This window comes from Apteryx rowi, unplaced genomic scaffold, assembly GCF_003343035.1.
Source record: "Apteryx rowi isolate R43461 unplaced genomic scaffold, aptRow1 scaffold_121, whole genome shotgun sequence".
Lineage (NCBI taxonomy): Eukaryota > Metazoa > Chordata > Aves > Apterygiformes > Apterygidae > Apteryx > Apteryx rowi.
The window spans coordinates 754453-771935 of NW_020447431.1; the positions used below are offsets into that span (position 1 = coordinate 754453).

At 35.8% G+C, this 17483-nt stretch overlaps 1 protein-coding gene across 1 annotated transcript in view; it reads right to left on the bottom strand.

Annotated features, from left to right (window-relative positions):
• Positions 1-2278: 2278 nt before the first annotated feature.
• Positions 2279-17483, bottom strand: part of GRB14 (growth factor receptor bound protein 14) — a 67584-nt gene continuing 52379 nt past the window's right edge. The window contains exons 6-14 of the mRNA XM_026090978.1: positions 15356-15493; positions 14204-14314; positions 13918-14013; positions 13248-13328; positions 10828-10944; positions 10675-10732; positions 10496-10583; positions 6622-6715; positions 2279-2425 (exon numbers count right to left, since the gene is read on the bottom strand). Of these exons, the coding sequence (XP_025946763.1) occupies positions 2279-2425; positions 6622-6715; positions 10496-10583; positions 10675-10732; positions 10828-10944; positions 13248-13328; positions 13918-14013; positions 14204-14314; positions 15356-15493 (930 nt within the window). The remainder of the gene's footprint in view (positions 2426-6621; positions 6716-10495; positions 10584-10674; positions 10733-10827; positions 10945-13247; positions 13329-13917; positions 14014-14203; positions 14315-15355; positions 15494-17483) is intronic.

A 17483-nucleotide genomic window follows, 5' to 3' on the forward strand; every position in this document is an offset into this window, starting at 1 on the left:
CAGAGCAAGGATGCTTTGAATACTTGTCAGTTAAACACTGTTTCAAATGCTTATTAAGCACTGCTTGGGGTTTGGTTGTTTTGTTTTCCAATTTCACTTGTGAAAAACAATTGAAACAGCAGGCAAAGACTGTTGATGGCTCTCCACTATATGACATAATCCACATATTCTTATTCCTTTTCCAATAGGTCTAAAGGTGAAAAGGTACTCACTTACTGAGCAGTTAACTTTTCTATCAATCAAGTGTGCTGGCAAAAAAATAAATACAGAAATGATGGCAAAGTTATAACATATCCAAGTAGAAATGCACTGCAATAGACAACTCATTTAATGTGTCAGTTGACAATCAAAAAAACATGGATGCAGAGGAGAAAGTTTCTCCTTATTCTATACCAATCTCTGAAATAATACTAGGCCTCAAAAGTAATCAAGTTGTTTGACTAGATCTGGAGAGGTTTTAATTAAATCTACTTTTTTGTGATTACAATTTGAAATTATTTTCAAGGTTTAAGAGTTAAATTTATTAGACTGTGAAGAGTTTTACAAGGCATTTATAATGTAATGAGCTCAGGCACCACATATGTTGCATCTTTGGTACATGTTATGAAGAGCTGCTTTTTTAATGAGCTTTAAAAACTGTATTTGCATACCAGAGGAAAAGGTCAGTGATGTGTGGATGAAGTTAGTAAATTAAGTATCACAGTATTATGTTATTATGAGTGCCTTCCACAGGCACATGATACCAAATGTACAGGCTGTAGTTACCATCATTCCACAACTGTACTGCAGTGCCTGGCTCTATGTGGCCCAGTAGGCTGACGCGCACGGGCTCCGCTGCACCTCGGCTCCCTCGTACTCTGTCCCTCATCCAGGCCTCCTTCGCCTCCTCTCCCCAACAACTCCTACAGCAGAACAGCTGATATGTCTGGTGGCCAGAGACTTCAAGGAGAAAGCACAGGGAAGAGGGGCTGGATTCAGTGAGGTGGTCTGTCTCCGAGCACAACCTTGCACTACAGCCTTTACCCAGAGTGAAGTTCCCCAGGGCCAGGTCCTGAACATAACAAGATCAAACCTGCTGGCCGGCAAAGCATTAACACAGGGGCTCCTCTTTCCATCCAAGCCCCACTCCACCTGACTCTGTTCAAAGATGCAACAGTATCACCTCTCTTTCAAAATACAGATATCAAAACTATTTCTAATGCTATGGTCCAAAATTCAATTCGCTCTACCGTAACAGCTCTCTTTAGTTGGAATGTTAGCTATTCAGTAATCTTTAAAGACTTGTTGACTGGTAGCTATGTTTAAGCTTGTTATTCTGTGATAAATTAAGCCAAGACTGACTGCAGATACACTCTAAGAAGGTTTTAAGCAAGCAGTAAAGCTCACTGCATTCACCTCTATTTGTTTATTTTAAGGGGCATAGAAGTTGACTCCCTCCCCAACTCTGAAACAATACACAGTATTTAACAGCTCTGTGTGTGTGAGTGAGAGAGAGAGAAAGAGAGAGAGAAAAAGAAAGAAAAAGAGAGAAAGAGAGAAGTGTGTGTGTCTAGGTGTACATTAAACCATGTTATGTACTACATGATACATTATGCATGTTTATACATATCATAGCCAAGTAATGACACTCCAGGTCTGTATAAAGGTGTAGATATAGTCATTAGATTAGAGAAAAAAAAAATCTTTAAAAATATTATAGTAGTAAGAGCACAACTCAATACGGCTTATCAGTTATAAGTAGTTTAATTATTTTCACTTTTATACGTGATAATCGTCAAAGTAGCATTCAAAAATATAGTGCAAAATACTTTTTCATTTTATTTACAAATAAAATGCACAGTTTAGCTTCTAATTCTCCCAAAGTAAAAGTTGTTCTTCCATCTGATGAATAGAAATTATGAGAAACATTTGAAAAGGCAACTAATTCATTTTAAAGCTAAGAACAAAGAACTTCCCTTCGGTTTTATTTTTGTAGATGAAGTTACACAATATTATTAAAAAAAAGTTTTCAGTTGAAAAAAAAAGGAAGTCCAAGACAACACTAAATAATTACATATGAAATAATGTTTCTTTTTTTTTTTAAACCATAAAGTTATTTTGCAGTGACAATCACAATGCAAAGTACTTAATCTATGGAGCATATAAATTCTTTTTGCAGCTGAAATTTAGAATCTTTTCAATGAAATGCTTTTTCCCTTTTTACTACAGAAATTGCCTTGAGGGGGAAAAAGCATTCTAGAATCTTCCTTTCCCTCTGATGAAACAATATATGCTTTGGTTAAACAGCAATTCGCGCACAATAGTGTTTTAACTTGCAAGGCAGTACTCCTTTATTAAGTTGGTAGAACTCCACTAGCTGGATGAGATCAGTAAATCTGGTATGACCATCATCAAGGGTATAGAATAGCTTCCCATCATCTTCCAACTGTAAAAATGGAAAAACAAGATAGAATAAAATCCTCTTTTGCTATGGTATTTCTTCCTGATTGAAAGACTTGTTTGAGAAGTCTTCTTGTAGACCAAGATATTCATAATCTTATGACTAGGGAGAGAAGGAGAAATAGTGATCATTCACAGCAAGATCAGAAATAACCAATAGAAAAATAATGCATTCTTTAACTTTCCATTTATGTTAGGTACATGCCTAAAAGGAAAGAAAGCTAAGTAAGTATTCAATTATTAGCATTTTTTCTGGACTAATAATATTGTTTTATGCCTTTGATTTAGAATCAAAGTTGGAGCATATACAAACATCGAGTTTTTACAGAGTAACAGTGAACTGTCAATTTTCAGCCTACTCAGACTTACTCATCAACCCTTGTTCCATTCAATAGTCTGTATAACTGATGTATTTTGGATCACTGATTTTGTAGAGTGCGATGTGGCTACACACCAGTGTACTGAATGGTACTTGCTGTACAAGGAACTGGTCATCATAAAAGTAACATTCTTGATGTAGTAACGTGTTGTTATAAGAACGAACTGCGGCTGCTCCAAATGCATGTTCTAGCATAGATAACCACACGAGAGGAAAAAGAAGAAACTGCAAAATATCCCCTGAAAGATTACTCTTTCAGAAACTTGAAAACTTAAAATCAGTATTTCCCTATTCTGTTACTTAAAATTAGCTCTCGCACAATTTGAATTGCACTGCTAATTCTGCCTATATACTTTCTTCATAGATTTCCTCTTCTGCTGATATATCTAATATCAAAAAGTTTCAGTACAATAGTGACCAATTAGTAATAATGTAAATAAAGGAGAAAAGGGAGAAGAAAAGTTTTTTTTTTAAAGAGAGAAGAGGAAAAAAGGAGAGTTTATAAGATGTAGATAGTGAACAAAAGAACTTCCTGAAGTAGGGTTAGCACAGAGCAGCAGATGCTCTGCTACAGAAAGATGCCACTATCCTACTTGGGGTATAGAGGAAGGGAGAAGATGTAATTAGCTCTCTTACCTTTAATTAAGATTTCTCATCTGAAGCAGCTGTTGGACTGCTTATGACTCCTGGTTATTCTACCCCTTTCTACCATGTCTGGAAGTAGTTTTTAATTTCTTTATTCTCAGACTTTGGTCAATCCAGGTCAAACACTGCTAGTTAAGGAATTATCAGTGTGTGCATGTGTAAATTCCTGTTCTTCAGCCAAAAACCTGAAAATGGATTATCAGCCACTRGACTTTTCTTATGCATGCAATTTTCCTGCCAACACACTGAAGACAAAGAACAGTTGACGTTTCAGATGTCTGTTGACTGGGACTTCAGTTTTAGCTTTTTTTTTTTTTTTAAACACTCCTTAAAGTTATTCCCAAACCTTGAAGAAAGTGATCAATATTTTGCAAAGTAAGAATTCATATAGAAGTTATGCTGCCCAGGAACCTAATATCTTCTGCAATCTAGGAAGGCTCTTATAAGAACATTTATTAGAAAAAGAGCAGTCCCAGAAATACACGCGTATCAATTTTTCTTTCTTCACCTGAACTACAGAATAGCTAATTTCAGAATAGACTACACTGAGGTTAATTTGTATCAGTCCAGAGTAATAGGGATGAAGAATACATTTATGTTATGGAGTTCTCTAATTTTCACAGCATGGGATCCCAAGTGTATCCCAAAGGTTTTCTTTTAACTTCTTGCAACCAATTTCCTGCCACCCACCTGCAATATCTGTTGCACATGTTACCAGTGTTAACATGTTGCACTTGTTAATGTGGGAAAACTGGGACTGGCAGGGTACATCCCCTATCTGTAAGGGGATATTTTTAAATGCAGTATGATCTGAAGCAACCTAAAATGTAAGAAAAAAAAATAATTCATTTAGAGACTGAATGATTTTTTTTTTTAACCTGTAAAAGAGACCTTTAGAATGTCATTTATTTATTTACATTGAGTAGAAAGGTTTATCTTCTCTTCCTGATGGCTGAAAAAAGATGAGAGTTTGGAAGAATAGTAGGATTTGAAGTTCAAAAAGGTAACCTTGATCTCCAACTAATAAGCTTCCAACTTACTGCACTAACACAAAATGCCTTCTTTCTTAGAAAATGGTAACTTCGCTGAGAGAGAAGATAAGCATGAATTGGAAGCAAAACTCCTTTTCTCCAAAAATATTTTTTTTACCTCCTTGAAAACTCTTGTTCTAGCAAAAACAGAGCATGCAGCAAGTCAGAGACTGGGCACTGCATGAGGGGGACTGAAAATTGATTGACTTCAGGGAGTTGAAATATGTGTATGTTTGGGATATTGCCAATTTCATTCATTTACATCCTCTCTCTCTGGATTAAGTTATTCTCATTATAGATTCCCACCCACCCCCACCCCCCTGGTAACTAGCATAGGATAAATTGCTTTGCTTTAGAGAACATCAAAAAAAATCCTTCAAAGACGACAAGTTTTGCACTGAAGCAATACAAGTCTTCTAGATCATGGAGAAGTTGAACCAAACCCATATACAATCCCTGTCAAAACAGATTCCCTCTTTCTCCACCAAAGATCCTACCACAAGAGAGCAAGGTTTTAGCATCCATGTATACAATTCCTTCCTAAAAGGCACTGCTTGCATTTTCCTATTTCTGTGGAAACACAGTTTGCAGAAGTGCATTAGAATTGATTAGATTTTTTTTTTTTTTTTTTGAAGGGAAGAGGAGAAGCATCCAGGTCAGAGGAAACCGAAGATAACTGCAGCTTCCTGCCCCATCTGCTCTTAGAGGAGAGAGGGTCCATTTTCTGATAGGGAAAGAAAAAGCTGTCTCTCAAATTTAAGAGTTAAACAACATCCTGATAAAGTAGAATCATACAGTATTTGTACAGAGTTCAAAAGGTTTTCTAAACCACACAACATCTATCCCAAAGCAAATACTAGAAGCAACTGGAGTCAACAGACACACAGAGGACCCAGGATCTCATCACAGAGCATACGGTGATGCTGACATAGGATCCAGGGCATAGCTACCACCTTTGGATTAGAGGATCCTGCATCATTTACACTTAAGACAATGAAAATCCCGGGCAATTCTTTTACCTGACATTAATCTCACTCCTTTCCTCTTCCCAAATAACCTTCAAACTTATTCTACAGGAAAGTTTTTAGGGAAGTTTTTTAGGGTATCAGCTAGAAGCACTGGATAAGGCATACAGAACGGTGCTGAATGCTCACAGGATGCCACCAGAAAAGAAAGGAGAAAATCCCACAGTGTTCATCCCTACCAAGAAACAGTCTAGCAGAATGTCCTAGAAACTTCAGTAGGAAGAAACACAGAGATTATAGTATTATATAGCCCAGAAGGAAGGTTCTCTTATGAAGAGAGAAGAAAAAGATACAGGTCTCCTCAGCTATGTAAAGCAGCTGTGGTTAAAACACATAATGCTAAAGTATTTCTCATCTCAACATAAGCAGTCTGGAAAGAAAATGGTATAAACCACCTTTGGAGGAAGTGGAAAGGATGAGGAAAGCTGGCAGTTTTGGCAGAAGAATCAGATGATATTATCAATGAAAACTGATGGAAATACAACTTCAACTTAGGAAATTTCAGGTTACCTGTAAATAACYGGGCTAAATAAGCATATCAGTTTTAGCAAAAACTGTCCCCCTGAAACAGACTTGGACATGGATATACCACAAAAACATGAATCAAGAAAGGAGGTCAGCAAAAAATGTTTGACCCCAAATACTGAGAGAAACTATCCTGAACAGATGAGTCAGAGAGAGACACACACACACACTCTCTGGTTGTAGGCAGTCCACCTAAACTGAAGACTAAAAAGAAATTGTGCACATATTGAAAAAATGAAAAAAGACAGTATGACCTTTATTTTAATATGATTTTCATGCCAGCAGGGTTTGCTTATGTTCCAGTTGAAATAGATTTGTCCCTTGTTTCAAGACACTTTTTAGGTAAATGAAAACAGGATTTCACAACACCAGTCCAGTTTCATAACAAATCACAAAGCAAAGCTCAGAAATGTTCAGTTCGACTTGAGAATATTTATGATTCTTAGTGATAGAGGTATTATGTCTACCATATTCCATATAACAGTAAAATGCAAACAATCCATTAATATTCTACTACAATTATTTGATTATATTGTTTTACAACTGTATATATATATAAACTGAAAATTTTACTTACTGGTACAATTTGAAAATGCTTTATTTTTAATCCATGACTCAATGACAATACAAATGCTTTGGGGTTACTTTGACTATCACGTACCAAGAATACCCTAAAAGAAATTGAAAATTTTCACAGTAAGGTCACTCTGGAAAGTTTTTTGTAAACATTCAGTTAAAACTGTTGTAAATTCATTACAATAAGTATTAATGAAAACCAAAAATAATGTTAATTACAATGATTATGCTCATAATCATTATTTCTTTGAAAATGTGTCACTGAAAATACTTTTTTTTTCTTCATCTTCTTGTCTATTATGTGAAAAATATGCATTCTCAAAATGAATGACACCATAGGTGTTAGTTTTTACACTGCATAGAATTACAATGCATCTCTTCAGATAGATAGAAAAACACCCTCAAAGGTTGTGCTTTGAACAAAGTTTTTCCTTGGACTCTGACAGTTTACCTAAATTACAATCTTCGTGGGGACAATTTGCAAGGCAGTTCAACAGAAAGTCTACAAAAAAGGTAATACACTACATTATTCCAGAACGATTTTCACATCTGGCCAATATTCATAAATGCACACTTACATCTGCACATCAGCAAAATTCTCACTGAGACGGAGCCACAGGCTGTTCATTTTCTGGCATCATTATTCAAATCAAAACACTCTCACCTGCTAACAGTGTCATTGTAACTGGTCCACTGATAATTTGTTCCAGCCAGACTACTGACAGACAGAATTTTGCCATAATCCTGGCAAGATTATCTGGTATGGACAACGGATGAATACCAATAGGAGACAGCTTTAATTGAATCACTGAGTTTGCAATATCAGCAGAGAAGAACAGCTTGCAGGACAGAGGGAAGTTTCTGGTGTGCAGCTTTATAGTGAAGAAAGTCTGAACTACTTTTACTGTACAGGCGTGGAATAGATATAGCTATCGAATGTTAAAGAAGGGAAATGTAAGGACAGTCACTGGCAAGCATTATCCTCTTTCAGGATACAAAGAAATAATGGGCAAGATGGATTTGCAGTTATCAACCAAGCAAGAACTAGCCACCTACTTTTCCTCAACAGCTTATCAGGAATGCAGGCACTACTATTCTATGATGAGAAAGGATTTCAGGAGAAGAAAGAGGACAACAAAGGTTTATAGTGGCCTTTCACTGACTAAGGCATGGATCCAAACTGTTAGAAACTATTTTTATCCTCAAAACTTTCAGAGTCCTGCTCTTACAACAAAAGGAAGAAAATACCTGGAATTAACAAATTCAGAGTCCCTAATCATTAACATTAAATCCCCCATTCAGACTAATTCAGAACTCTTATTCAGTTTTTCACCTCTTCATTCAGTTTTTACCCCTCTTTCATGAGGGATAACTGCCAACTCAGCATATAGCTAGCAAGAGCACACGGCAAGTTTAAGGACAAAGTTCTCGATACACTCAGGCTTTCCTAATAAGCTCTCTCTCACCATCTAGTGGTCTTTCACCCCTTTCRTGGCCATAAAATAAATTTTTCAGAGCACAGTTAGATCCTTTGAATGAACTTGAATTTTTTTATATATGTCATTAGGGTCAGACAGATTTTTTTTTTTTTTAATTCAGAAAAATGGCATTATGAGAATGTGGCACTTYCCAGATAACCAAAATGAGGTCTCTACAACCAAATTCTCAGATCCACATTAAATAATACACGAAGTAATCACATAGGATAGGAAAGAAAATACAGGTGGATGTTCCACTCTGTTCCCATTCATAAATTCCTTTAAAGCCCACTTTCTTACTTTTTTTTTTAACAGGAAAGACAAGCAAGAATTGTTCTCCTTCACACATAAAGATCTTTACTCAGGAATCACAACAGCCCTACTTTAGCTGCCAAAGAACCTTTAAAATCTCACTTACTTTATTATGTAGAAAGGGCTCTAGTTCACAGAATCCTAGAAATCTTGGTTGAAAGGGAGCTTTTCAGACAGGCTGGATGACTCCTAAGAACTACTCCTTCATGAATGTATAAGGAATTCTCTGAACAACCAATTGCATTTTGACTTGGGAATTCTGGTAATGCTATTACCCCATTTACTCATCAGAAGCTGACAGGTTTGCAAACCTGTCAATCATTTATCATTGTAAGGTCCTTTAGGGGGGGTCAAGTATGAAATCTGCAATGTTGCTACATAAACTTCTTTAAGAATGATGTTTTACACCAGAACAGTAGATCCCAAATCATCATCCCCTCAYAGCATGCTCTAACCTGTTATTGGGTTATTCAAATACCAAGACTACCAAGTAGATACTTTATATAATAGTCCTTTGCCATTATGAACAGTGTGTTTGTTGGTACATATATTATTCATATATTATTACAGAGGGCCCTACCACCGGCTGTTATATATGCAGGAGATCTCTGGCTTGGGATCAGTTTTATCTTTGAAGAATCTCAAAAGGCTCAATATGTGTTTTTCTTCCCCCAGCAAAAAATAAAATCTTCTTATTCCCATGAAAAACTTCTGTATTTCTGGTGACAATTCACTCTTTCAGCCCTTCAAAAAGCAATGCATTTGTCAAATGCTCTAATACATTCATGTCTTCATTGCGACTCATGAATACATATCTATCAGCACATGATTCCTTCCACTACCATGTTCCAATCAATTCTAGACAGTCTTCTCAAGAGGATCATCTTCATCAAAATCACAATGCATATCTATGAATAGGTCCAAGACTACTACATAAAAAACATTGTACTAAGCTAATGTTTGCAAGGTGTTCACTTTCTCATTTCAAATGCTATTGCTCTTTATTCCCCAAGTTTCCTGGGTGTCATTTAACAATATCTGTGTGTGGCCACTGAAATACACCAGAAAATTCATCAGATCTAGAACTGCATACTCCTCAGAAATAAATGTTGGATTTATCCCATGTCCCTCTCTTGTAACAAATGCAGAAATCAATGCAGAGTACAGTAATAGTTTCACAATGATTAGCCAGGCTTAAAAATGGGACCCCTGTAATTAAAAAAAAAAGTGTAAATATCCTCACTTGCTAAATAAAACTGTTTTTGCCTCCCCTTTCTTCCCTCTCTCCCCCCAGTTTTTTTTTTTCAGAGCTCTTTCTGCAGATGTAGGAAATAGTATTAGAATATACTTGCTCTAAAACTGAAGGAATGTAACCAGTGGTCTAATGTTACAGATACCTAACTAGAAACAGATCAAGAGAAACTTTAGGTTTCACAGAGTAACTCCTTGAATGAAGGAGGCCCAAGTCTACATTTATTACATGAGGAAGGATAAAAATATTTAAGTGAAAAATAGGAGGATTTGAACAGGAAATACATACTTTGTAATTTTTTTCTGAATGAATATTTAAATGCAAGAAAAATAAAAGTGAATAGTCTTACCCTAATGCTTACTGTTTACCATTGAGGGATAGTAAGATTTTTACTCATTTCATGAGGAAAAGTGTACTTTTTTCAATTGCTGTCTCTGCACAGTTCATCCTGGAATAAGGTTAAGCAATGTTTTCAGACTTGCTTTCAGTCTTTCATCACTAATAAGAGATACAAAAGGCCCTGGTGCCAAAGTGGATGGTTCACAGAGAAGATTGTGCAAATACAGAGCTCAAATGCCTGGCTCTGAGCAGACATAAGTAATCTGTCAGTGACAGTATCAAAGTGTTAAATCACCACTTTATTGCTTGGAGAAGATATAAAATAGAAACCAACTGATCCCCAGATAGCCCTACATATAAAAATATATATATATTTCTATTAGGTAAGTGCAAAATCTTCCTTCCCCCATCTCCCCCACAATAAAAAGTACATGAAAATAGCAGTTGTTGACTAGAAATGTGCCTCAGAAGAGTTATGTAAAGAATTAACTTACCCATCTACAAGTCCATGCTGCAAAATAAGTCTCTGAGCTTCATCTCTAGAGATTTTATGATGAAACCATGACTGAGATCTGTGTATAGCTGGAGAAATAAAGATCCTTAAAAATTACATTGCTTTTATTGAAACTATCAACTATTGCATTCCTCTTGCAATGAATTAACTCACACATACCTATGTTAGACATGGCAGTAGGACTACCATGTGAATTGAGCCGTAGACACCCTCTCCTCTGTGTGGGAGAGGAGAAAAAATATGATTTCAAAGCTTTTTTGTAAGGAAAAAAAAGTCAGAAATAGTATTCTGATAAAGAAAAGGTGTTTATACCCGCCATGCTAATCCTTCTTCAACTGCAACTGAAAGGGCTTCTGTTGGATTTTCTATAATTCTGCTTCTGTGTCCTGAGAAATCCATTGCTACTAAGGAATTTTCTGAAATGCTTCTCTGAAAAAAAAAAAAATTGTCTGTTTTTTTTTTTTTAAAAGCTCTATCTTTTAAAACAGAGTTTCTGAGAAAACATTATGTTTTTTTAAATTGTGTTTCAAATATCTGCAATGTTTCCTATCAGAGCCAAATTTGTTTTTACTCTGGGGAACATTTGTAATTCCCGTATGTTCCTGCAAAGCTCAATTTTACAATTTGGCAGGACAGATCATCTTTTTGCACCACTGTGATGAATGATGAATACATCGCTTTACCATAAACACTAGTTATATTTTTAACTATAACTATCCCTTTGCATGTCAAAACAAGTCAGGAAGCTGATATTAAGCTGTCCAAGTAACAGACACAAAAATAATAAACAAAATACTTGAACAGAACCATCAGGTAAATAAAGATTTGAAATATTTTGCTATAAATATAAGTTTATACATTCTCTACATGAACTTTCAATCAAATTTACCAGATTTAAGCATAGAAAACATCAATTTCTMTAGATTTTAAGATCTATTTTAATATTTTCCTTCAAACTCCTATCATGGAACAGACACAGACTCAACAACTATAGGACCTACTATTAAAAAAGAGGGGKTTTTTTGTTTTTCACCAAGTGAAGATCAAGTTTGTAACAATAGAATAAAAAGTATTAAAGTTTGACAAAACAACCTTAAAGTTCACTGATATATTACACAGAAACCAGATTTATACAATCAAATTTGATGCTGATTGTAATGGCTTAAATGCTGGYAGTCACTGGGATATCAAATAATTTAAAAACATTTTATCATTCTATAAATTAAAGAAATATCTAGAATGTAAGATTCACAGATTTCAGTAGAGTTAACAAAGCATCCTGACTCAGAAAACCAAAAGAGCTGCTTTGTTCCTGTTTGGTTACAGATAGATTCCTCTAAGATAACTAGAAATAGAAGAGAGTAATTCTGTTGTTTGCTGTAACTCTTGACACTGTAGTCTAAGCTAAAGGTCTGCCTGAATAACTGTAACCTGCAAAGAACTTTGCAAAAGTGAAAAACAAGGGCAAAATAAGAGGAGACATTYGTGTCTCTTTAGGAGAGCGTAGGGAACTCCTCGCAGCTGAGATAGCTGTGAATTATTCAGGAATGTGAAACATTGAATTGATTTCTCTACGAAGTACATTCGATAACTTCAATACCGAATTCTTGAGTTTTTCAAATTTGTTGTTCAGTTCACTAATTATACACAAGTATAAGGCGATGCCATGCTTAATACTGGTTATAGATGCAGCCTGTGTTAGAATCTACATGAGCTAAAATGCACGTGGCAATGTAAGAGGAGAGAGGAAAAAAAAAAAAAAATCAGTAATGGCTCCCAGATCCATTATAAAAGAAGCAGCTGGCTATTGTTACAGCTACACGTAACAGCAAGTAAGAACACAGTCACTGCATTATGCACAATATTGAAGCCATGCTTATTAGCAATATTACGGAAAATAATTTTCTCATGAATACCCATAAAAGCAATTACATATTTTAGGCATTTTAACAGCAAGAGCTAGAATAAAAGCTCAAAAAAACCACCATCAGATCATCATCACAAGTCCTAGCAATAAATAATTTTTATCTAAATTAACCAACCAAAAAACATAAAGAGATATAAGTCATCCAAGAAAAAAACTGAAGTTAAATGACTCACAAAGGACTGGAATGAGGAGGGCAAGGTATTAAAGAAAAGGACAAACTGATCCAATCCCAGCTATCTGACTCTGGAGACAAACATTCTCTATTACAGGCTGGTGTTCCTTCAAAATCCAGTTCTGCCAAATTATGGTGTCCCTCTGAAGTCCAGGCAGTATTTTATCAGCTGAAATTCATCTTAGGTACTTAACCATTTTTAAGAAATAGAAGGGAAGTATTACTGTACACTGAAAAGCATTTATTAAAGCTCACTTATTAATAATTTACAGGATGTGCAACCTTAAACACTGTGCTGCTTTTTTAATTCATTTATAGTTCTGCTGCTCTGCTTTTAAAATCCTCTTTCCATTCTCTTTGACAGTGATAATAAGCCAATGAACTCTCAAAATACTTCATATTTGACAATGGGAAAAAGCTTGTTAACTGGTCTGAACTACCAGATTTGTATTAATTAAGTAAATTAATTAATTAGCTGTCTAGTCTACCCTGATATCCCTAAAGATTTCAATAAGCATTCACACATACAGAGATTTGCAGGATCAGGTCAGTAGTGTAACTGACAAAAGTTACTTAAAAATAGCATGATGGCAGAAACAACGTATTCATTCATGGACATACTGTAGGACATACCATAGGTGTTATAGTCAAAGGGCTGCAGCCACTTCTACCTTGATAAGGTTGCATGTAATTCTGATACAGCTGCATCCCGTACTAAAACCAGAAAATAATATGGTTAGCATTTTAAACTACAATCCCAAGCCAAGTAAACTTTTTTCCCCAGGTGTAAAAGATAACACTTGTACTGCTTTTCTTTACAAACAATTAAAAAACAGGGACAGATGCTGTTAAAATAAAGAAATTGTTGTTGCATTTTTTAAATGTATACATCTGCATTAGATTCTAGACATTCAATACACCAACTGACCTATTCATATTTTATCACAAATAGATATATTTTAGAAACATTTTAAAGTCCCAATCTTGTATATACTTGTAGCTTCGGTCAACCTTACTCATCAGCAATCTCACTAAATTCAGCAGAGTTACATAAAAAACATATGCATAATGTTAAGTGTAAGTGTTTGCAGGATTGAAGCTTCAAGATATCGTTCCATCCCCTACTATGATTCCAGGAATTTGGTCTCTCTCTTTTGAGATGAAGGAAAAGAAGCCCTCAGCATACAAAATTAATTGATGTTGCATGAGAAGCTGCAATTAATGTTACTTCTCTATTTCACAATATCAATATTTCCACATGGTAAACCTCAAGCAAGAAGTTAACTCCACAAAAAAAATTTACCTTAAGCAACCTAACTGCTGTCATCCAACAGGTCCTACTTTGCTCATCATCTGCACAAAGCTGTTTCAGGTCTCTGGTTCCTCCTGATTTGTTAGGCTAGAAGGCCACAGCACATTTTTTTATCATTAATGCATATCTTGAAGATAATACCTGTTGAAATAAAAGCCACTAATTCTCCTATTTTATAATAGACAGCTGGATATTATTTTCATAAATTTTAAAGAAACTTACGCTTACCTAAAATCTGTGGCTTGCTTTAATACATATAAGAATAGTAAGCTTGTACCTTAAAACAGAATCCGTAGTTTGTTGGTGCTCCAGATATCTTTTTGCCTGTCAAAGACATGTACATATCACTATTGCTGAATTCACAGAAAAACTGCAGATGCCTTGGTTCCTAAAAAGAAGAAAGATATAATACCATTAGACTATTTTTAGCCAGCCTTTCCAGATAAGAAACTGAGAACAGTATAGTAGTTGTCCTGTTCCAAAGTATGGTCTTACATACATCAGTTTTAACTATAACATTGTCTCTTGAAATCTAGACATAGGCAACTCAAAATTCACTTTCTAATACAGGGAAAAAACTCCTCAAACTAGTCAAAGAATTCCTTCTCCCACAGAGAGAAAAAACACAGTGCAAGTGATTTGATTTCTAGGAAAACATCCACTAGATGGAAGCCACAGTAATATTAGAGTGTGACTGAAAAGTAACTTGGTAAGTTTTGAGTTCACTATGCATTTTAAACAGCAAAATGAAATATACTTTCAGAATTTGAAAAAAACAACATACTGCAATAATTACTGTCCAGTACTATTTCTAAGCATTACCTCCATCCTCCAAGGTTAGTTAAGTCCAGGAAGCAAACAAAAGATATTTGCTGAAGGATACAAAAACAGCTCARGGAAGACTGGCAGTTAACACAGAAAATTCAGAACAACACAAAAAACTTTAAGTGGTTTACATAAAAGATGTCTCATCTGCATTGTATGCTGTTTGCCATAATCAGGTTAACAGTACTGCCATCAAAAAACTGAACTAGTAAAATGAAAAACTGAACTGTGATAAAATTTGAGAACTCTAAAAATGTTCCTATAAARTCTTTTTATACTTTACTTTTAATTTGGTTTACTTTTGATAACAAACTATTGTGTGCATCTTTCAGAGCACCTTCTAAAACTTCAAAAATTTTAACTACTATTTGAAAACTCATTTTAAAAATATACAGTGCTGATTGGAAAAATATTAACTATGTATAACCAGAATGAAGCAAACTAATATGGCAAAAAGAAACTACTTTTCCTGAGACTATGTTTTCCCAGTTTTATACCACAATATCTCTATATATTTTAATTTAGGTTAATATTACAGCAAATCATAAACATTTGCTCTAAGTTTGTATTTCTCTCTCTCTCTCTCTTTTTTTTTTTGCCTTACCTTTGATGTACCTTTAGTGGAAAAATAAAGACCAGATCTTCGCAAAAGAAAGTACAGCTTTTTCCATGACTTTTTTCCCTGCTCCTTTGCATGCAAATAACCATGAATTTCAGGATATGTGCTGGAGTTTAGAAACATCTGAAAGAAAATCAGATATGCTTTTTTTTTTTTTTTTTTTTAATCCATAACCAGCTTTCTGTTTTATCAACATACTCACACAGGACTATCAGTAATAAACCCCTAAACCCACTATCACACCACATTAATTCAGTTACCATTACATCTAATCCCATTAAGATTACCTCTGATTTAAGGCGTGCAGGATGTTACATAACTCCAAGGCATGCTGAGTAAGTTATATATTTAAATGGAACATAYGGTTTGAAATAAGAGCATTAGTTATGCAATACATTTCTTCAACAGTGAAACCAGTTTAAGAAGGCCTGATCCCATGCCTCAGACCCTATTTTTATGTAAACTGCAAATCAAGTTACAAACAGAGCAAAAAACGCCATCCCCTCCCCTGTGTTACAAGCCAGATAAGGGAACTGACACAAATTAAAATTAATTYGGCAAACAAATCACAAAACCATACAGACCAGGAGTTCTCCTCTTGGCCTGACCTGATCCTACTGTTCCCAAAGAAGGGGGGAACAAAGGTCTTAAGGTCTAAAGTGGTGCTTAGATAGCAGGTTTAGCTGACTCAATACAGGAGAGGTTGGGCCTGCCTCCAAGAGACTTACTTGCTTCACTCAAGGTCATATCATAGAGAGTATTTAGGTGAAAAAAGCTACACCAGGAGGAAAGCAAGAGGGCTTAAAAGTCAAATAGGTACCAGCCATTTTGCCTCCAGAACTGCAAGAAGCAGGTATGCACCCTCGCAAACCATGGAAGTGCCTATCAGCAGAACGACAGGGGTAGACAGAAAAGTTAACTCACGCACTGAGTCTAATTAGGATATTCAATGGCTTCTGYTTAGCCATTTCAAACAGACACTGTTCAGAGTGCAACACAGCTGGTATCTTGCTAAGACCAAGTACACACACAATTTCAGTCAATCTGCAAAAGCACCTACTAAAATTTGGCAACAGTGTTAAGGGAGTATTCTAATTCCATGCAGTATAATAATTTCTATTCCTCTTCTTCCAATAAAACTACTCAGAACTATGGCTCATATTTAAAAATATTAACCTAGCATTCTTCAATTTCTATAAATGCAAAGAAGGCTGTGTGTGTATTTGTGTGTGTGTGCACGCACATTTGTATATACACACACAAGGTGTTTGTCCCTATATAGGATTTTTTGCTTTCATCAGATCATAGGTTTTATTACTGAGCTTGTCAAGCAACCCGGCCCCAGACTAGCCTGCAGTATCATGAATACTGTCTAGGCTCATATGTGGGTGAGGTGCAAGGGGTTTTCTTGCTGAGTTCTGCAGCTCTCATTGCTGCAGTCTCCTCCCATCCGCTGCCTCTTCCTGATATTCTCAGGTACCTCCATCCCTGCGCAGGACAAGCACGGTCTGCCCGGCTGGGAGAGCCGAAGACACGAAGCAGCAGATTCTGAGCCAAGGAGACAGACTGGCCGGCACCTGGCTGCAGCAAATGATAAAGTGAGCGTGATCTTGGACAAACACCAAGTTCTTTGGCCACTAAATAATGGAGCCCAACCAAGATAAGGTCATTTTCACTCTTACTGTTGCATGTCAGATGCATAACTGTAGCACAAGCAGACCAGACCATCCCAAGTTAATTAAATCTAGCTGGTTTGAGTGCAGTAATATGGGCAGGCTTCATCTGACGGGAGTGCCTGGCATATCTAACCCACAACTAAGAATGCATTATGAGAGCTTCGCCGCTATTCAAACCTGAGTAGTTTTACATTACAGCAAGACTAGGTATATCCATCTACATGTGCTGCTGTCACATTCTCTGTACAAATGCAGTTTAAGCTACTTCAGTCATACTGAAGCAGACAGGTAGGTCCTGGTATGTGTTCCAGTCTGTTAATCTTCCCATTTGCCATGTATTAACAGGTTCACTGAAAGTGAATATAAAAGCCTGCATTGAAAAAGTATTTTAACTCCATAAACAAAGTCAAATAGAAGCTTTAGAATAATCTAAAAGA